This window comes from Oryza glaberrima, chromosome 3 (assembly GCF_000147395.1).
Source record: "Oryza glaberrima chromosome 3, OglaRS2, whole genome shotgun sequence".
Lineage (NCBI taxonomy): Eukaryota > Viridiplantae > Streptophyta > Magnoliopsida > Poales > Poaceae > Oryza > Oryza glaberrima.
This window is the reverse complement of record NC_068328.1, coordinates 28,371,503-28,394,933: the sequence shown is the minus strand read 5'-3', so window position 1 is coordinate 28,394,933 and position 23,431 is coordinate 28,371,503. Positions and strand designations below refer to the sequence as shown.

At 39.7% G+C, this 23,431-nt stretch overlaps 1 protein-coding gene across 1 annotated transcript; it reads right to left on the bottom strand.

Annotated features, from left to right (window-relative positions):
• Positions 1-8,130: 8,130 nt before the first annotated feature.
• On the bottom strand, positions 8,131-14,003 carry LOC127768441 (GPN-loop GTPase 3-like). Its single transcript, XM_052294021.1, has 9 exons — positions 13,726-14,003; positions 13,146-13,254; positions 12,991-13,072; positions 11,857-11,942; positions 11,461-11,564; positions 11,223-11,353; positions 11,055-11,148; positions 9,702-9,757; positions 8,131-8,696 (listed from the first exon to the last, which is right to left on the bottom strand). Exons 1-9 carry the CDS (start codon positions 13,768-13,770, stop codon positions 8,603-8,605), a joined length of 801 nt encoding a protein of 266 aa, XP_052149981.1. The 5' UTR covers positions 13,771-14,003; the 3' UTR covers positions 8,131-8,602.
• Between the last annotated feature and the right edge of the window lie 9,428 nt (positions 14,004-23,431).

The following is a 23,431-nucleotide window of genomic DNA, read 5'->3' as shown; positions in this document are numbered from 1 at the left end:
TGAGATATGATTAACTACGATACTGGGCAATTTTATTAACTACCACGGCCACAAAATCAATTTTTGCATGTGATCAAAACCAAGTTCGACAAAATCACATGTTAATACATTATTTTAATTTTTTTTATAACTATTTAAGTTATATACAAGAGCAACGATGGGATATTCTCTCGAGAGTTTAAACTCCACTCCCACTAAAATACGTTGGTTGTTGCTGCGCCATGCACTGAACTGATCGAGTCTCAAAATGTTTGAGGAGCACACACTCTTTTTTTTCCCGAATGCAATTTAATTGCGCTAATTGGCACATGCATATATAGTATATACTGGCATACTGCATGCAGACACTGGAAATCCGTAAACAAGAGCATATGTAGTTGTAACTTGTTTTTTTAATTACAAGGGATATCTGGGCTTAGCATTAATGGAGGATATAATACTCAGCGCAGCAGCATGCATGATGACTCTGCATGCGCACTTGGCTATACAGCTTGTGCTAAGTATAGAACATCTGGGGTTAATTTGTTTTTGTACCAATATGCTAAGTTGCGAACTTTAGCGGCTTTGAAGATCTAGTGATGCATGCAAATGGGAGAGGTTCCATCTGCTCGATATTAATTAATTGATCTATCACTTTCTCATCAATCTATATTGACATGCGCATTCTTTATTTAATGAACGGAACACTTGAGATAAAAAAGAAGTCCATTTTACAAATTACAATTACACACACTACTACAGTCCTTTGGCGACATGATGCATGCACAAACACTTCTGCTTGATGCCAAAAAAAAAAAAAGGGTGAAACCTGTGCATGCGAGCAGATCTAGCTATATAGTTTATTAATTATACCTTTCATCCCAAAATAAATTGTTTATAAGTTTTTTCCCAACATTTGAACGTTTGTCTTATTTAAAATTTTTATATAATTAGTATTTTTGTTGTTATTAGAATATAAAACGCGAATATTGTTTATATTTTTTTAAATAAAATGAACGATTAAACGTTGAACTCATAGACTTGTAAATAAATTTATTTCGGAACAAAAGGTGTACTGCAAATATGCATACACTAGTTGATGTCGTTGGACGATCGATGGACATGCAACATACTACTCCTATGTCACATGCGCATCATACACGCGAAGAGATTTGATGATTTATTCCTTTTAACTATTGCAAGCTACCAGATACATACTCCCTCCGTCTAAAAATACCAAATCTAAAATTAAATGTGACTCCTCCTAATACAATGAATCTGGACGGATCATATCCTCTTTTCGGTTGGGTTTTCTGGGTACGGAGGAAGTAGGCTATAGCATATCACTAGCGAGGAGGACAAACGGTGCCGCCTCCGGGGCCATAGTTGGTACATCCCGACGGCGACGAGCTCCTCTTCGGTAAACCCCTGCCGCCGGCCGCCGCCGCCGCCGCCGCCGTCGGCGGCGGTGGACTTGCGCCGGTGTTGTCGTCGTGGCTGCTAGGGTGCAGCGTCCCGGACGTGTCCACAGGGCGCGCGTGGAGAGCCTGGAAGTGGAAGGTAGCCGCCACCAAGAACACCATCAGCAGCGCTGCTGCTGCTGCAGCCACCTGATCATGGCCTTTCTTAATCCCTACGGCCATAGCAGCAAGGATTATACTTACTTACTTAACTCACTCAAGTGATCACAACAACCAGGAGGTAGGAGTAGCCTAGCTTGTAGAGCTATACTATTGTGGAACCGATCTATATATATCTGGGCATGTGGCTATGTATATAGTACGAGGAGATCGAACTCAATCGATCTGTTAATTTGCCTCTAGGGCTACTGATCGACTAATTAAGGAAATTAGCTTAGCTACTAGCGCTAGCTGCTAAGTAGATCACTGGACGGCACAAGAGTATATATAGGCCTAGCAAAGTAATGTCGCTCGATCCCTTTAATTAATTAATTAATTAGCTTTCCAGACGAAAGGAGATAATCAATACTATACAATGTTTGAATGAATTAATGTATGTGTAATGGAAATTTGCCCTTGCGCTAGCTTTTGCCCTTTTGGCACTCTCAAGTTTCCATGCGCAGCAGCTAGCGCAACTGTACCCTTTTGCTTGTTCAGCTAGCTAGCTGACCTAATTTACCAGCGAACAAAAATGTTGCCACCGAAAGCCTCGATCGAGAGGCAGGCCGACCCTCTCCACCCCCGCGCGTTTCAAGTCATCAAGTGGCCTGTAGTGCAGCGACTCCCAAACGAGAGGCGGCTGCAGCTAACGCTTACTCCCCCATCTAAAAAAAAAAAAAGACAACTCTAGAAAGAGAGGTGCTTTTTTTAAAAGAGAGAGAGTATATGCATATGCTTATCTATAATTAGCATGTGGTCGCATAGTATTTACTCCGTTCTAAAATATAGTAAGTATTTTTCAAACTTAGACGCGGTTTTTTATATTATTCCAACTAATAATATCTATAAAAGTAGGATGTTTAAAATAAAAATAGTTTCTTATTATGATAGTTTGTTTAATAATAAATCTAGTAACATCAAATTTTTTTAAAAAAAGATTTGGAGGGAGAGACGTCTCTCTAAATATTTTTTTAAGAAAAAGTTATAAGCGTGTTTGGAATTAAACACGGGACCTTAAAGTTGAAACCACATAGAATCACTTGCAACTGTATTTATCAAGTGTATCTCAACATCAATTTTATATGATTGATTTTTTATTTTTTTATTAATAATTAAAGTTGAAAATGTTTGACTTAGTGCTATTCTAAAAAAGTTTATATTTTAGAACGGTGGGAGTAATTTGTAACCATGATAAAACTGCAGCCCCCTCTATGTATGAAACGTTCACAGGCACTAGAAGTATGGACCCGGCTAGCTGACAATAGCTAGGTCGATCTAAATGAAGGGTGTGTATGTTTAGTTCTTTTGGTGTAAAGTTTTCAAAGTATACGGATGCACATTTAAAGTATTAAATATAGACTAATAACAAAACAAATTACAGATTCCGCCTGTAAACTGCGAGATGAATTTATTAAGCCTAATTAATCCATCATTAGCAAATGTTTGCTGTAGCATCGCATTGTCAAATCATGGCGTAATTAGGCTCAAAAGATTCGTCTCGCAATTTACATGCAAACTGTGCAATTGATTTTTTCCCCACATTTAATGCCCCATGCATATGTCCAAATTTTTAATGTGACATTTTTGGCCAAAAATTTTTTATCTAAACAAGAGCCATGTTTAGATTCTTTTTTTTTTTTGCCAAAAAAGTCACATTGAATGTTTGGACACATGTATGGAGCACTAAATGTGGACGAAAAAACCAATTACACAGTTTGCATGTAAATTACGAGACGAATCTTTTAAGCCTAATTACGCCATGATTTGACAATGTGATGGTATAGTAAACATTTGCTAATGACGGATTAATTAGGCTTAATAAATTCGCCTTGCAGTTTACAGGCGGAATTTATAATTTGTTTTATTATTAGTCTACGTTTAATACTTCAAATGTTTATCCGTATACTTATTGGCCAAGCAACTAAACACAGCCAAGGCCGAAATGCATGTGAAATGTGCCTTAAATGTTTATTATGACATCTGTGCATTAATTAGTGTTAGATGACAAGATATATAATATACTCCCTCCGTACTCGTAAAGAAAGTTGTTTAGGACAGCGATACGGTCTCCAAAATACAACTTTGACTTCTTGTTTCTACGAAAAATATTTATTGAAAAGTGATATATATGTATACTTTTATGAAAGTATTTTTCAAGACAAATCTATTCATATAATTTTTATATTTTTAAACTCAACAACTTGAGAATTATTCATGATTTATATTTTTAAGGTTTTACTTAAATATTGTCCTAAACATTACGTACTAATACTGTCCTAAAATTACGAGTACCAAGGGAACATTACGAGTACGGAGGGAGTACATAGCAGTATACGTGGTGATGGCCGGCCGGGGGCCCGGGGCCATTGGGAGATGTAGAATGAGATGAGGTGGCAGCAGATCGACCAGCAATTGAAATGCACCGCGCGCAAATATATCTTCCATATATTTTGCACAAAAGCAGCTTAGTTGCGTGCGTGTAACCTACATATATATAGCTTGGTCTTTTAGAGTAAAGCTAGCAGCTAACCAGCAGTTGCGTGTAACGGTGCAACCTAGCTAGCTTGGTCTTTTGGAGTAGAATAGTGGCGCATCGCACCTTGATATCACGTGGTATGATTGCTAGCATATGGAGCCGAAAACTTAATCTTGCTTGGGAACAGTGATTGCACGCTCACCTGCTTGGTAAACAAACAATTAGTATCATAGGTACGAGAGGTGGTTTAAGCGGCCGATAATCTATACATGATGAAAAAAATGATGGTGAGGAGAAATGAGAGGAGAGTGAAAGTGGGTGACTAGTTTATCGCCGACGACACACAGGCTCCAACACAAGCAAAGCAGCACCAGGTGAACTTCTACCAGCCACACAGTTGTGAGGTGGGGTTAACGTGGGGTCATGTGAAACCATGCAGGAATAGAGCTCCGCGAGCAGAAAAAAAGGTTATATCAAAATATTAAAAAATAATACATACAAATTTATGGATAAATAAGCTAAATAGCCCATTACTATACATATTATCTCTACTAATAACTATATTGCTGATGTGGATATTTTTAAACTAACAACTGGCCAAACTTGCATTGGGTGCCATCTGTCAGTTCGATCAGTTGTATGGCAGAAGAACTTGTGCCTCTGTATTCAGATACTTAGAAACATCAAAATATTAGTATAAAGCAAGTATAGAGCAAGATGGTTGAATCATTAAATAAAGGAGAAATGCAATAAATATACTCTTCCACAACTTTTTTGTTGGAGAACAGGTCCATCTTTAAAAGAATGTTGATATGAGAAAGTTCAAGCTGAATCATGGCAGGCCATAATGCAACCACACTGTCACATCAGTAACAAAATACATCAATGGTAATCCTGGGCTTATATAATACTCCATCCGTCCTAAAATATAGTGACTTTTAAGTGGATGGGACATATCTGAATACTACGAATCTGGTCATGCCTTCTGTTTAGGCCCTGTTTTTTTCAGCTTGAGATTATTATAATCTAGATTATTGAGTCAGATTACTATACTAGATTGTTATAATCTGTAGTAGAATAAGCGGTTAGTTGTTTCTTTCCTAGATTATTAGAGCCTAGATTATTGGGTTTGCAAGTTTAAATTAAGAGGGAGTGGGGTGGTATGGTGGGTAATTTTTCACCCAATAATCTGGAAAAAGCTCACCTAAATGAGCTTATCAGATTATAATAAGCTGGGCTCCAAATTATAATAAGCTACTTCAATAAGTTGTCTGTTTCTTTCAGCTTACTCCTAATAATCTGGATTATAATAATCCCAAGCTGAAAGAAATATGGTCTTAGATTCGTAGGACTAGATTATGTTCCATCTAGCTAAAAAGTTATTATATTTTAGGACAAAGAGAGCAGAGTACTACTGGAAGACGATTATATTACTCGATCAAAGACCGCGGCATGACTAGATCTCTTTCTAATCAATCCATCGGCACTTCGGCTACAGCTCGGGCTGCATGTAGATGTATAGGCCACAATATCTGGGTCCGATCGATATGATTCCTCCTTTATACTGCTATATATTTACACACACACATTGATTGTACTAATCAAACTTTAGCTGCTAAACTAACACAGACGATCGACTTCACGCCGAACAGCCGAAGCACGCGTGGAGGAGAGCGAACAAACGACAATACTCTAGCCTGTCAACAAAAGCAAACGATCAAGAACCCATCAATACTCTAGTCTCTAGATAGATCGACATAATCCCTCCCGATCTGTACGTATCCGTACATGCATCGATCACATACTTAATCAGTATCGCCTAATTAATTGACGGAATTGCTAAAAAAACTGTCACAAGTTTTTTCAACAACTTTCAAATGTAAATAGTTGTAGTATAACTATAATATAATTATACTATATTGTAACTACAGTGTAGTTGTACTATAACTATATCGTAATATCTATATAAGTTAATTATAAGGTTGTCTATATTATTTTAATACTTATATACAAGTTACATTATAGTTATAATAGAATTATATTACATTATAATATAATAGTTAGATTTGAAAGTTTTTTCTCTTAAACAACTTGCGGTATTTTTAAGGTAGTCCCATTAATTAATCAATGGAGTCGGACTAGTTAATCAGGATCAGATGAATGCAAATTATCAACTCTCATTGATCCATCGACAGGGGCGCGCGCGACTTCTTAAAATGGACGGAACACTTAGATAAAAAGATGGGCAATTTACAAATTACACAATTAATTAGACAGTGCATATATACTTGGGACATGCACAATATATATACATAGACACTTTTGCTCGACGCAAAAAAAAAAAAGAAAGTAAAACAATGACGACACTAGATAAACACTAGTCTTACCTAGACTCTTTAGTACTTATACATGCATTAACTTACGTTACCATGCATCATGCATAAGCGATCGGAGAGATCTAGCTAGCTTATTATTAGCTCATTCGTTTCACAATGTAAGTCATTCTAACATTTTTCACATTTATATTAATGTTAATAAATCTATACATATATATCTATTTAGATTCATTAACATATTTATGAATGTGGAAAATGTTAGAATGACTTACATTGTGAAATGGTGGGGAGTACTATACAAATTAAGCAGCAGTACGGATGCATGTAATTAATCACAAGTTGGTGTTGCATGGACAAGTATACATGCATTTTATGTGCATCGTCATGCACGCGATCGAAGACTTGATGATCGATTTTGCAAGCTAGCTCGCTCGCTAAGCTAGCGTACGTGGAGGACAAACGCTGCCGCCTCCGGGGCCATAGTTGGTGCATCCCGACGGCGACGAGCTCCTCTCGGCCGCCGCCACCGCCGGGAATTGGCTGCTTAACCCCGATTGCAGGGATCTTAATTTGCACCTGCAATATCACTACTACGAAATGGAGATGTGTGTGCCTGAGTGCCTCCTGTTGATCATGATATATATGCATGGGTTGGAATTAATCAAATTAAATGTCTTTTAAGTACTTGTAGAATATATAATTAGTATGACTATTAGTTATCAGATATACAACACTATCAAAACATTGTATGAAAATATTTAATTGCATGCAAATTTATATGTATTTGCTGATAGGTATTAATTTGCTTGCTTGCCGTCTTTTTGCGCTTTCTATTCCATGACCCAACATTTTCTGTCCGGTGGATCTCACAATGAGTTTAATCTGTTCCGATGGATCACCATGAACTTAATGTGTGCATCAAAATGCCTCGAGAGATCACACCAGCTAGCTGGCTTTCAAGTGCCTCATGTGCAGTGGCTGCATGCATGGAGAAAAAGGATTGCAAAGTTTGTAACCGCCAAGATACAGCCGCTCAATGATCGATCTTTTAGCTCTTAATTTGAATGTCAGAAGGCAGAAGCACCGGCCGAGAAGAGTTCACGGGAAAAAGCATCAAATTAAACGGCATGTCCGCATGATATGATGAAAAGATTAGTTAGATATGATGTACTTGTTCGCATATTAACCTTGCAGTACAGTAGACACACCGACAGAGGCTAGTGCACATCACCTTTGACATTATAGAGGTTCTCCCACTCTCCATGGACCGTGCGTGAATGGTATGATGGCTTAGCACATGAGCTAACTTTGGGGGCTATATTTGATGGCATATATATTCACGCTTTAGCACAAAATCTTTGATAGAAAGTAACATAACTCATATTTTGTTGGCTAATACTCAGCTTGTTAGCCACGATTCTACCTGCATGTTACGGCGAAATTATATTTTGTTGGCTAATACTCAGCTTGTTAGCCACGATTCTACCTGCATTTATGGCGAAATTATTGTGTATCACGCCATAATTAGCCTCCGGCGGCAAAGGAATCTATTATTGACGACGGCCAAGGTACGTGACACACAATATATCCTCCTATCAGTTTCGGCCTAGTCAGCTTCCATATATATAGAAGGGAGCTGTGGTTGCTCACCTGATTTGCTTAAGGGTGAACAATTTGACATGCTGGTACCGTGTGTTTCAAATCATTCAGAAAAGTCATGTTTTTCTTTTCTGGCAAGCAGCAGCTTGTTAATGCCAACCAGTCAACCGATTACACAGAGAACGTACGGCTTGATTTACAGGAGTTTGCAGATTATAGCATTCTGTCTTGTTGATCAACAGATAGGACTCATACGGAAACAACATTGTAATCCTGCGATGTTTTCTGCATACTTGAATACTCTCTCCGTCCCATTATAAGTACAACCATAAGTTTCCGCGCCCAATTTTGATCGTTCGTCTTATTTGAAATTTTTTTATAATTAGTATTTTTGTTGTTATGAGATGATAAAACATGAATAGTACTTTACTCGTGACTTATGTTTTTAAATTTTTTCAAAAAATTTTTAAATAAGACGGACGGTCAAAGTTGAACGCGGAAAAACATGCTGCACTTATAATAGAACGGAGGTAGTACTATGTAGTACCAATGCTGCGATAGTAATTTTTTTTAGCTCCTACGCGATCAAATGATTAGTCCTCCTCGGGATCGAAGTCCCTAACCTTCACATCTGCGTCTTCCCCATACTGGATGCAGTTGTCGATGTGCGACAGCACATACTGAATGCTGGAAAAAGAAATAAGGGACAGTTAGAGAGATGAAAAGAGAAACACACGGTACAAACAGGTATCTCAAGACAGAACATTTACAAACTTGATGTTAAGTTTTTATTTCACAAGAATATTTTGCTTCAGACTTGCGCAAGCTATAAGTTCAACCGTCGACTAATAAAACAGAAGAGTAAAATACACCAGCGGTCCTTAAACTTGTCAGGAGGTTTCACTTAGGTCCACGAACTTACAAAGTGTATATTGAGGTCCCTAAACTTGGTTTATTGTATCATCCCGGTCCAAAGCCACGTTTGACTGTGGTCTTGCCTACGTGTCACGCCACGTGGACAATGACATGGATTTTTTTATTTTTTTATCCCTTCTTCCTTCTTTTTTCTCTTTCTTCCTTCTTTTTTTCTCGGTGGTGAGAGGCGGCACGAGGAGAAGGGCTGTCGCAGTGGTGAAAAAAAGAAGGAAGAAAGGAGAAAAAAATAAAAAAATTCCATGTCATCGTTCACGTGGCGTGCCATATAGGCAAGACCACGGTCAAACGCGGCTTTGGACCGGGATGAAACAATAAACCAAGTTTAGGGACCTTGATGTACGCTTTGCAAGTTCGTGGACCTAAGTGAAACCTCCCAACAAGTTTAAGGACCGCTGGTGTATTTTACTCAAAACAAAATGTTCACCGATGGGATGAACCACTACATACTACACCGAATGGCTGATCCCCACCTAGAATAAGGTGACTCCGTCTCCGACATAGTAGTGCTTGAAGCCAGGATATATACAGCAGACACTACCATATTTTTTTTATAGAGTAGGATGGACATGCGTCTTCAAGAGATACAATACATGAAAAGTTGGCATGCATACTAGTAGCATGTGTAGGGCTCATAGGGTAAAGGCTCCTGATCAGTCAAGTCCAAAAGAGTTTTGCACCAAAATAAAATAAAACCATCCACATAGGACAGAAATTCGAACTGTGAAGGACTGAGATTCTAAAGGAAAATGGCATTACCTGCTCTCTTTTCTTAAGTCAAGTGGGATGAAATTCACCATGCTGTAATCATCAACCTACATGATAGTATTAAGATTAATAATGATGACTGATAACACTACATTAGAGCAAATTATCTTTGAACAAAAGAAAACAAGGCAATGGGAAGATAGAATATGGGGTTACTATAACTTTGTAACAATCAGCTCAGACAGTCAGGCATATATTATCTAATAGTAGTTGATTCAGATGAGTATAAAAGATAAAACAACATGAGTATACCCTTATATTCGAAATGCTCGCACAACAAACAATGTTGCTAAGCCACCTGTCAGTAGCCACAGTGCCACATACACACATGCTGACACGCACGCACCAAAAAAAAAACACTACAGATGATGGTGGACATAATCTCATGAAAGCGTCGGAAAACCCAATAGAAACATCATTAAGGTAAAGGGGAATATGAACGAATGCACCAAAAATGTTAAAATACCGCCATATTTGATTCACCACAGCTAAAATTGGTGGCATCTCTCTTCCAAATCATCAATCTAGCTAAAGCACAGAAGAGTTGCTCATGGTCCATCGTACCACAAAACGATTGCGTGATAGAACTTGAAATACCAAAAATGTTTAATCAATTTATAAGTTTATTTTATTGTTGAAAAAAAGCAAGTATCTCATCAAAATGGCATGTTTTTTATTGCCCCTTTTTTATACTTAGAATAGGCTACAGTACATTATAGCAAACCTTAATAATGTAGGCAATTTGCTTCAAAGAAATAACGATTTAAAACAAATGCTATATGTCCAGCACTGATGAATTTGTGACATCCTTAAGGCACTCATGACCCAGTGTTATTAGATCCAGACTGGACTGGCGGTTTGAATCGAAAAAACCGGACCCAGTGCTTTCCCCAGTCTGGTCCAGGCTATCTGATCATTTCTGCAGCCAAGCCACTATGGACAGCAAAAACCTATCAAACCAGTTGGTTTTTTTGTGACTCGGTGAGAGAACCAAGCCCAGTGAGAACCAACTAAGCAGAATAAATAGGAAAAATAGCATGATCGTTTGGCTTTGAGCACAAGGCCTCCCTACCCTACTGAAAAAAACGCACGTAGTGGCCACCAGGCCATGCTCTTGGCTGCGAACAGCAGTGAAAGCATAGACATTTGAAATACATATGCTGCCTGGATGTATAAAGAAAAACCTACAGTTCAATTTCAACCAGTGACCCAATGACCTGAGACCTGACTGGGTCAGTCACTGGTTCTGATAACATGGCTGGCAACCACATATTTTGACAATTACAGGCCTTTATTAAGGATTAACAATATAGAGAAGAATTTACACGTTCACGTCATGCGTACCAGTTCAGCTAATGATTTGTTTAGCTTGCCAAACTTGGGTGCCATCTGTCGGTTCAGCTGTGACAAGAGAACCTGCGCCTCTGGATTCAGATACCTAGAAACATCAAGATATTAATACAAAGCAGGATGGTTGAATCTTTAAATAAATGAGAAATGAAATAAACATACTCTTCCACATCTTTTTTGTTGGAGACCAGGTCCATCTTTGAAAGAATGTTGATATGAGGAAGTTCAAGCTGAATCATGGCAGAAAGAGAAGCCATGCAACCACTGATGTATTTTGTCACATCACTAACAAACTTAACCAAGCAAAACAAAACTCAAGTAAGACTTGTGTAGTTGTGTTTGGGCTCAGTATGTTTTCTCAAGGATAAATATATTTGGTTAGTGATCCAAGAGTCCAAACCTGTGAATCAAGAAGGTACACAGCACAAACGTTGAAATTTTTCCGTTTCAAATGTTCAACAAAGTTACGCAGAACTGGGACATGAGTGAAGAGTTCAATCTGGCCTGGAGAAACAATATGTGGTCTCTCATTGTCATGATTTTAGGTGAAGTTAAACAATCTAAAATATCTCAGAATTCCCATGCAAAGACAGGGGAAGGACATAATATCTGCATTGCTAGAGAATAACATGAGCAATAGGTCCTTGTACAAGCTTATCGCACAAGTATAATTCGTTAGATAGAGATATTGATTAATCGTTGGTCTATTAAGGCCATGTATGATAAGAATAGTAGTCAAGCTCTACGTAACCTACAACTACATTTAAAACACACAAGCATGAATAAAGAAAGTTACCTGGGCAATCAAACACAAGATAGTCATCATCCAAATAACCCTCCAGTTGCTCATCCAACCAATCATCCAAATTGTCTTCAAGGTGCCTATGGTTTTCTTAAGGAACAACTGACAGCATAAAATCCTATTAAATAATATTACCATAAATGTCCTCTCAGAGACATGATATAATACCAAGGGTTTTATATTGGATCCTAGTACACATATAACTCTACAGAACGTTCAAACAAATGAAGATTCAGCATGAATTGTAGGCTGCAAGCCTGCAAGTAATGTGAATGGATGAACTAAACATGACTAATCAAGTTTGCAGTGTTTTAACTAACAAAGTACAGAGAATTAAAAGGTGGCGGCTGTGCAATTGTCTCCTGACAGATGGATTAGCAAATTGAACATATGAAAGCATGTCATAGTTTCTAAAGTATCATATGCATATAGCAACACTACTTACTCTTGGAACATCTATATAAAACTATTTCTAATGAATGGCAAAATAGAGAGAGAAGTTAAATTATAGAATTAATAGGCATGAGCAGAACATCCCACCAACATTCATCAGCATATCAATACAGATCTGATGATTGCATGGCCATAGAGATATAATCCAGTTCTGATTCCGGGTTTAATATATATCAGGTGAGCTGTCTCATCCTACTGTTGATAGATCAAAACAAAAACGCATGGCCATAGCTGAGAGGAAAGTATAGCACTCCAGTTATAATGGCCACGCAAATAATGCCCTTGAGACCAATATGTACTAAATATCAAGAGCCCCAAGCTAGGGTGTGTTTAGTTCACACCAAAATTGGAAGTTTGGTTGAAATTGGAACGATGTGACAGAAAAGTTGGAAGTTTGTGTGTGTAGGAAAGTTTTGATGCGATGGAAAAGTTGGAAGTTTGAAGAAAAACTTTGGATCTAAACTCGGCCCTAGTTGCAGAGCAATTGCGGAAACATTGTGCTAAAAGAAAAGTTTCTACCCACAATGGCCTGATGTTGCCCCTCCAACCCACTTACTTTTGAAACACAACAACAGCACATTGCAAATAATTTACCAGAAGGGTCAGTTAATAACTTAAGTAGCCTGGAAAGAAAAGGGAAATAAAATTAAAAGACTCAATGTTAAAACAGGATACTCCATGCAATAGATAAGCCCGCCATTTGGTCCCATCCCAAGTTCCTCCATGACATCATCCAATGATATGAGCTCCCTAATATCTACAAAAAATTTAACAGAAGCCAAGTATAAGCGAGCCGATCAATATTTACACAAGCACGAGAAGATCCTTACCTGTAGAAACAGGGTAGCTGAAGTGCTCTGCAGCAGGATCGAGATTGACCATATGAATTGTCCTACCCACAGTCTCACAATGCTGATACAAACTGGAGCAATAGGTCGACTGCACAGCATAAACAATAACAGATTAGGAAAAAAAATGCAATTGGCAGCATCTCGTTTTAGCAACTCCTAAGCCCGCAAACTTGCAAAATTATGTGATAAAACAGTATCATTAGTTCATTACACAAAAAGCTATTACTCCCAATTTGACCAGAGGGAGTAGGCATCCCATGAACTACTATTAAACTAACCAAACGTCCAAACCCCAGTGAAATAAGTAATCAGCTCAAATACGATCGATAGGAATCATGTCCCCACTAAAACAGCATGGAAGCAATCCAATCAAAACTTGGATGAGTTCAAACGCAGTAGCGGAAGCACTGGGAGAACCCTAACTGAAAGGGGCCAACGACCCGAATCCTAACCATCGCCCGGATTAAACTACCAATCCCACATCACATCAACCTCTCCAACACCCCCCAAAACTGATAGAACAAAACGAAGCGGGCGGGGTAGTCGGAGACCCACTCACCTTGCCGCTCCCGGCGGGGCCGATGACGAGCTGCGCGTACCCCATGGCGGCGGCGGAGCGACCGAGAAGAACTAGGGTTTTAGAGAGGGGAGAAGCGGGGGGAGGTAGTTTGGCTGGAGGAGGAGGAGGAGGAGGAGGAGGAGTTCCCCGGAGCGCGCGGCGGCGGGTCAGAAGGCGGAGGAGATGGCGGCGGCGAGGTAGGCGGCGCACCAGACGACGGCGGCGAGCAGGGCCCCGATTAGCGTGGCCAGCGGCATTTTTTCTTCTTTTTTTTTTTTGGGTTCTTAAGGCGGTTTTGTGATGAAGCGTAGAGAAGTTGCACGATAGCGATGTTGGGCCGGCCCACCGTGGCTGAGCGGCCTAACTGAGGCCCAACTTTGGCCCAAGAACCGAAACAAACTGGGCCTAATTTCAAGCTGCTCGTCATTGCCGCCTTGCAGAGTTGCATTTCCTTTGCTCTGCTCTGCTCTCGAATGACATGGTTATAATTGGTTAATTGAGCCTTTTGGTCTGATGAAAATGTTTATGCCAAAGCTCGGGGTTATACTTTAATGAGACCATAACAATACGCACGTTGCGTCGGTCTTCCTTATCAGATACTATGCACGTGCACTGGTTATTGACTTGTTCGCTCCAGTTTAAGAACAAAAGCACTGAGATCAGATCAGAATCTTGTCTCTAAAGATGTGCTGCCCTGTAAATGGCATATCTATGCTTGATCAAGTTCATATATATGTATGTATTATCTTACACACCAAAGTCACAAACTAGTTATCACTACCCTTGCGTAGAAGAGTTCGAAAACAAACTGAATCGAAGTAAAGAACGAATCAAACTGAAACAAACTAATGGATCATCAAACACTAGCAAAGCGTTTTCGTTATGGAAGGCCCTCGCACTGTTCGGAATTAATTCGTCAGGAGATCGAGCAGGCGGCGAACCCAGCAAGCCGGCGCCGGGGGGGTCAGCGCGGCGACGGCGGCGCGCAGGTGATGTGGACGTTGTTGGAGTGGCACGACGCGCCCGCGCCGTCGGTGGCGGCGTCCACCAGAAGCCGCCGCGCCGAGTGCCTCGGCACCTGCGCCGCGTCGTCCCCCATCCCTGTAGCCGCCGGCGAGGGCGGCGACGGCGGCGCCGCGGCGTCCGCGTCGCGGGCAGCGCCAGCGGCGATGCTCCCCGTATCCACCACCACCAGCTCCGCCGACTCCGTGGGTGATGACCCCACCGGAGAAGCCGCCGCCGCCGCCGACGATGACGATGACGAGGGCCGCCCCTGCATCACCTCGCGAGACGGCATCGCGCCGCCGGAGCTCTGGACGAGGAGAGAGGAAGTGAGCGCGATGAAACAGAGCGACGCGTTGGTGCACCGTACCATTTGCACGGTCAGGGGCAAGGCCTAGATCAGGCGACCGGCTCTACGACGGCGGCGGCGACGGCGACGGCACTGAATCACACAAACTCGAGGCTCCGATTATTCTTTTAGAGGATTTAATTAGCTCAGCTCACGATCGATCTGTGAACGATAGCGATATAAGCTCGAACACATGCTGTCACGACCAAAACATTCAGCCCGTATTTATAGAGCGAGGGTGCGTTTGTTTGAGCGTAAAACGAGACAGATTATTAGCGTATAACATGTTAAGTATTAATTATTATATGTTAAAAAATAGATTTGTTTTTTTACAAAAATACTTATATAGAGAATTTATTTTGCACAACACACATCATTTAATAACATTTTACGATACATATGCCATTGAAAAATGAGGAAATTGCTATTTTTGGAGTTGTTCAAAAGAACTCACTCGCAGAAAAGAAAAGAAGGAAAGAAAACATCGGGCCAAACAGCGAAGCAGCTGAGCAATGGCAACGAAGAAAGCCGCCATTTTCACCGAAGGTTAGAACGGATGCGTATGAATCGGCGACTCACACGCGAAAACAGTCAAACAGAGGGTGTGTTTAGTTCACATTAAATTTGAAGGTTTTGTTGAAATTAGAATGATGTAACGGAAAAGTTGAAAGTTTATGTGTGTAGAAAATTTTTGATGTGATAGAAAAGTTTAAATTTTAAAGAAAAAATTTGTATCTAAACACGGTCAGACAGGAGAAAGAGCGTATCACCCACGGGTGCTAGTGCTAGCTGCCAGCCAGATCACACTATCACAAGTTCACAACTACCCGCGAATCAGTTGCAGCTTCAGTCAACACACTGTGTTAGTCGGGGGGAGAACCTTGGATTGCCACGGGAAGAGAAGAAAACTTCAGGCCTCTTTTACCACGCGGAGATTTGCCCACGAATTCAACAGTAATTGAACCGCGAATCTTACCATATTCTTATGAAATTTCCGCGTTCTAATCAACTTCTAAATTAAAAGAGCCAACTCTAATGAATCAGTTTTTTTTCTTTTTTCACTTATTCGTGTCGAGTGAGAGAGTCGATCAGCTAATTCAGACAATCTTTCCCTTGCTTCCTAGAAATTACACATGTTAGCTAGCTTTGTTGTTTCTCGCCGGGAAATGTTAGTTTGCTGTTGACTATAGCTAGCAACTAGCATGAAAAGAAAAAGAGGTAATATTGTACTCACTTAATTGGTCGATCAATGTGGTGTTGATTCTCTCTTTTATCTGCCTAACATTATCATTTTGTATCTAAGTTGGGTTAGTTTTTGTTTGTATATGGGCATCTCATGGGCATACGGCCATATGAATGCATCATGCATGGTTTCTCTTCATGGTAGTAGGTGAACTCAGATACGATCCGCGTTTGACTTTATTGGCTCCCAAGTCCTAACGTATGCCCTTTTTCCTTGGAAAAAAAAAACAAATTCAACAAGGTCAAAGTCAAACTCGCGCAGGTTTTTTTTTTTTTTTTACCAAACTCTCGCGCAGGTGACAGTGTGTCAGTGCCGTTTACTAATACATTTAATTCTCCACGAGCAGTTGACAAGAGACGCCTGAGCTAGAGTCTTGTCAGGAAACGGACAAGCGTTGGTGAGAGTTTGGTTTACTAGCTAGTAGTAGAAGCGTATAATGCATTTGAAAAATTCAGAGAAATAACTCTGTGATGTTGTTTGATTATGAAATTAAGGTGATCTAAATTGTAATTTGTAAGAGATCAACGAAGTACAGTTGCGTAGGATTAGAGAGGGGATGCATGCATCGCGTAGTGCACGTCATATACGACAAATTAGAGGGGTTTGCAAAAGCATTGACGGTGCCAGTAATCATCAGAGAGGACGAATTCTATAAATATTAAAATAGCAGGTACCAAATTTCATACGACCACTTGGACACGCATGCAAGAATGCAACGTGCAATATGCATTGACTACTAACTATATATAGTTTAACTCATGCATGTATATACAAGAATTTGCTCGTGGCTGAGTGTCTTGACTCTTGAGTTCTTATGTTAGAAAAAAAAATAGCAGCTGTACTTTTGGTTTAGTGTTATTACTTACTAGTATTGTTTAGAGAAAGAGATGTTAGCTCGTATGAAGATGCGCACATGCAATAAGATGCATGGATGGACTATAGTACTGTTCTTAGCACATCAGAAGAACAGTCTCTTTAACTCTCAGCGTGGTATCTTTGTGATCATATCTGCACACGTACGGCAGCAAAAAAAAAAAGGTAATCAACTTTTAAAATAGAAGTTAAAAGGCATCATGTGGTATACTTGTGTTGGTTAGTGAAGTTAAAAGTCGATTTGGGGATTATTTTTTTTCCCTTGCGTTCTCTTCTCTTTTTTCCTTGATGCTGCTCCTTTTACCCTGGCAAGCATGCAAACAATTTGTTTCTGGATAGCTGGGTGTCCCTGCTGAAACAAGCGTGAGCAGCATTTGGCAGGAGGTGAATAGAAATACAGAAGAGCAGTCTGAACTCTGAAATATAACGAAATGATATGGTTCATCTTTGGAAGGCAAGCAATTTGCCCACAACCAACGACCCTGCAGAAACTCTCCACAAGACCGCAACAAGAGGAAGAACAGTAGGCAACACAAAATGACGGATCGATCTATCCTCCCAATCCCCTCTCTGCAGCCTGAACTTCCAATCTTTTTTTTGAAGAAAAAAAAAAGGCTGCACTTCCTCTCAATTCTCAAAATGCAGATTCATCAGAGGTTGAAAGCTACAAGTACTGGCGCTGTTCATCAAGTAGCAATACATTACAGCAATTACAAGTTCCAAAGTATAATGGGTTTGTTCACTTTGTTGTCACTTTTAACCCTATCAAAATTTAACAATATCAAATTCAAGAACAAAAACATTGCGATCAGATGTCGTCTCCAAACTTTTGCTGACATATCTATATACTTGACCAAGTTCACATTAGTAGATACTCCCTCCGTCCCATAATATAGCAACTAGGACAGGATGAGACGCTTTATAGTACAACGAATCCAGACATACCTCTTGTCTAGATTCATTATACTGTGAAATGTCTTATCCGATCCTAATTTGTTATATTATGAGATGGAGGGAGTATTACCTTACATCAAAGATACAAAACTAATTATAACAACCCTTTGCGTAAAAGAGTCCGTAAAAACAAACTGAATCAAGAAAATAATAAATCAAACTGAAGTGAACTGTTGGGCAAAGTGGCAAACGCTAAAATGCTTAATACTCTCTCCGTCCCTAAATATTCGACGCCGTTGATTTTTTTAAACATGTTTGACCGTTCGTCTTTTTTAAAAAGATTAAGTAATTAGTATTAATTATTTTCTTATCATTTGATTTATTGTTAAATATACTACTACTACTTAAGTTTTCAATAAAACAAACAATTAAATATATTTAAAAAATTCAACGGCCAAATATTTAGAGACGGACAGAGTATTATACTTTTTAGCAAGCATCAGGAGAGCAGGCGGCGAAAATCCAGCCGGTGACGCGGTCAGCGCGGCGACGGCGGCGCGCAGGTGATGTGGACGTTGTTGGAGTGGCACGACGCCCCCGCGCCATCGTCCGTGGCGGCGTCCTCCCCTGCCGCCACCACCAGAAACCGCCGCACCGAGTGCCTCGTCTCCCCCAATATAGCCGCCGGCGTCGTCGCCGGCGGCGCCGCGGCATCCGCCTCACGGCCAGCGGCGATCCCCGCGTCCACCAGCTCCTCCGTCGTTGGTGATGATCCAACGGGAGACGCCGCCGCCGCCGCCGCCGGCCGTCTCTGCATCAATTCTTCCCCTTGGGATGGCCTTGCGCCGCCGGAGCTCTGGACGAGGAGAGAGGAAGTGAGCGCGAAGAAACATAGCGACGCGTGGGTACACCGTACCATTTGCACGGTCAAGGTCAGGGCCTCCTAGCTAGGTAGGTGAGGTGACGAGACGAGACGACGGCGACTGCACTGAATGACTCGAACTGATCAAACTCACAGCGATCTGGAAACGACAGCGATGTGAGATTGTGAGCTCGAAACACATGCTGTCATGATCAAAACATGCAGGCCGCGTACTTATAGAGAGAGAAGCTCCCGAAAGGTACGTACGTTCCCGGGCAATGCCAAGGAAGAGCTTCGCCATTTTCACCGAAAAGGTGAGAACGAATGACTCCGGGGGTTTGGTGTGTCACATCGGATATTATATAGAATGTCGAATGGGGTGTTCGGGCACTAATAAAAAAACTAATTATAGAATCTGTCAGTAAACCGCGAGATAAATTTATTAAGACTAATTAATCCGTCATTAGCAAATGTTTACTGTAGCATCAAATTATCAAATCATGAAGAAATTAGGCTTAAAAGATTCGTCTCGTAAATTAGTCGTAATCTGTGCAATTAGTTATTTTTTTAGCTTATACTCCCTCCTTCCCTAAATGTTTAACGCCATTGACTTTTTTAAACATATTTGACCGTTTGTCTTATTCAAAAACTTTTGTGAAATGTGTAAAACTATATGTATACATAAAAGTATATTTAACAATAAATCAAATGATAGGAAAAGAATTAATAATTACTTAATTTGTTTGAATAGGACGAATAGTTATACATTTTTAAAAAAAATCAATGCCGTCAAACACTTTGGGATGGAGGGAGTATTTAATACTTAATTCAGATGTTCAAACGTTCAATGTGACAGGGTGAAAAATTTTAAGGTGTGATCTAAACAGCATCTCCATTGGCAACCGAGGCACGCGCCAGGACAAGAGATCAATCACCAGTTCACCACGACGCCACAGGTACGTGCCAGCTTCCAAACACTAGCTACCGCATCGACGCTGCGGCTGACCATTAGACTACTATGCCACCGAAGAGAAGAAAAACTTTTGGTGCCAAAGGCCTCCTTCAGAACAAGGAAATTCGCCTCTCGAGTTCAATAATGGTAATTGAGCTCCCCTACCATACTCTCCTCATGAAATTCCCGCGTTCTGTTCTAACCGACTTAATTACAGAGGAGCTCTAACAAGTCAGTTTTTCACTAATTTGATCGTGTTAAGGGAGTCAGAAATTCAGACAATCTTTCCCTTTATTCCTACTTGAAATTACACACGTCTAGCTGTTTGTTGTGACTGCTCCCTCCGTTTTTTTCATATTATAAGTCGTTTTAACCTTTTTTCTGAATTAAACATTTTAAGTTTTATCAAGTTTATAGAAAAATTTAGCAGCATCAATAACAAAAGGACACGAATGTTGTGATTGCTCCCTCCGTATTTTCAAATTATAAGTTGTTTTAACCTTTTTCCTTAATTAAACATTTTAAGTTTTATCAAGTTTATAGAGAAATTTAGCAGCATTAATAACAAAAGGACACGAATAATAGGGAAAGACCTAATATCAAATAATTAGAAGATGTGAGATTTCGAACACAGGTCGTCTAGCCCACCACCTGGTGGAGCTAGCCGAAAAACCTCTAGGCGTTTCTCAGCATCAATAACACAATAAATTAGTTTCATTTAAACTAGCATTGCTATTTTTTATAAACATGATTAAACTTGAAAAAAAATAACTAGAAAAAATGATTTATAATATGAAACGAAGGGGTAGTACTACCTAGCATGCATGTAAAAGAAAATGAAGGCAAACGTAGATGTGCTCCACTTGATCGATAAATGTAATGTTGATCTTCTTTTAATTTATCTCTGCCTAAAATATATTCATCCAAGTTAAGTTGGGTTTGTTTTGGACTTTTGGCTGTATGCATGCATCCACGCATGCTTTCCCACCAGTCAACCGCACTAGTGGTTCTTCGTAGTAGGGGATTGCTGCAGGTGAGCTCCGAAACCGTTTGACTATTGACTTCCAACCTGTATAGTACTACCTCCGTCCTATATTACTTATCTTTTTAAGTTTTTGTTTGTCAATGTTTGATCATTCGTCTTATTTAAAAAATTTTGAAATTATTATTTATTTTGTTTGTCAATTGCTTTATTATCAAAATTACTTTATATATGACTCATCTTTTTTTATATTTGCACTAATTTTTTAAATAAAACGAATAGTCAAACTTTATAAATAAAAAGTTAAAAACATCACCTATTATAGAACGATAGAACGGAGGGAGTATGATTTTCTGCAGCCATGCATGAACCCAAATGCAAGAAGACAAATTCGGCGATTCGCGAAGGCGTGGCAGTGTGTCAGTGCCGTTAATTAACTACTCGTACATTTCTCCACGAGCGCTTGGTTGTCGTCTTTGTCAGGAAATGGACAAATGTTACAAGCTTACTCCCTCCGACCAATAAAAAAAAAGTGATTTCCGTGTCCATCATTTGATTGTTCGTCTTATTTAAAAAAATTATGAAAAAAATTAAAAAGACAAGTCACGCATAAAATATTAATCATGTTTTATCATCTAACAACCATGAAAATACGAATTATAAAAAAATTTCATATAAGACAGACAGTCAAAGTTGGACACGTAAAATTATAGTTTGCCTTTTTTTTTAAGGACGGAGGGAGTATGCATGAGAGAATATGTGGCTGTTCAGTTTACTAGAAGCCACAATACATTTTTTTATATAAAAAAAACTGTAATAAGTTGTTGATTATGAAATGTGATAAATGGTACTTCCTTCTTATTTTAATGTATGACATTATTGACTTTTTGACAAACGTTTGACCTATCGTCTAATTCAAAAAATTTATGTAATTATCATTTATTTTATTGTGACTTGATTTATTATCAAATGTTCTTTAAGCATGATATAAATATTTTTATATTCGTATAAAAATTTTGAATAAGGCGAATGATCAAACGTTGGTTAAAAAGTTAACAGCGTCATCCATTAAAATATGGAGGGAGTAGTAATTAAGAGATCATTGCGTGGGATTAGAGGGGGAAGGTATGCATAATTTAAGGGCTTGGCATAGCATTGTCGGCGCAGTAATCTGAGACGAATTCTGGAGATGTTGAAATACCAGGAGCCAAATTTCATATGACCACTTGCAAAGTTGCATGTGCAGTGCAGAGCCAGAGCACTTGAACACGTATGCAACATGCATTGGCTATTAACTGTATAATTTAACTCTTGGATATATAACAATTTGCTCCTGACAGAGTTCTTATGTTAGACAAAGATAGCAACTGTGAGTCAGTGAATTGTTTGGAGAAAGAGATGTTAGCTATGAAGATGCACTTGCATATGGATGGACTGTAGTATATCCTTGTAATAATATATGATCCATATCTGCACACCGAAGCAAAAAAGGTAGTCAACTTTTAAAAGAGAAATTAAGCCGCATCATTTAGTATACTTGGGTTATTTGACTTGCCAAAGTCGGTGAAGCGTCTCGATCACCAGTTGGAATCTCAGAATCTCTTACTCCAAATTTGTGATAACAGCTCAAACTGAAAATACATCATTTCATTTTCTAAGCGTTTCGTAGCACATAGTTTTATTGTTTGTATATTGATTGCATTTTCAAACTCATGAGCATATCCTTTTTCATGTTTAAATTGCTCTAGAACTCCTAAACACGGAAAATCGACCATCTAATAACTATAAATTAATTGCAAGTGAGCGTAACTTAACTGTTTGGGTTTCTTGTAGTGAAACATGTCTCTCTGGTTCAAGTTCTAAAACTGTCACTGGTACTCGTATTTACGGCTTTTTTTAGGTGAGATGTATCAGTTGATAGCGAGATATCTGTGGTAACTTCATCAATATTAAGACATGCTAGCCTAATTTTTTCAAAAGTACTTATAAAGATAGGGTGCATGTTCATAGGGGTGAGTGTACGTGTGTTGTGAGCGTCTGCTAGGTAGCTAGTAGCAGCCAAAACCGGGGGCCACAAACGTAAAAATACAGGACCGTCCTAAAATATTCAGGCCAGGCCAAGGTCACACACTCACACATCTGCGACGTGGGCTCAAAGGCCGAAGCGACGGTGTGGCGGAACGGCCCATCCCAGCTCAAGAACCGAACCAGACTGGGCCCAATTTTCCCACCACATCTGTGACGTGGGCTCGCTCAAAGCCCGAAGCGACCGGCCTCCTCTTCTACCTCTCTAGCCTTCTTCTTCCTCCTCGGCCTCTCCCAACTCTGTGCGGCTTGTGCCCTGTTCTGTTCCGCGTCCCTTGCTCTGAAATTATCAATTCAAAAGTTCAGGAATTCATGTAGACCAGCTACTCTTCTTAAGTTAAAAGTTATTAATATGCGCGTTACATTTTCTTTATCAGTTGACGCACGTGCACTCGCTGTTGGCCTCCAGTTCAAGCACAAAAAATAAAAAGCACTGAGATCACACAAGTTGTCGATCTCTGAAC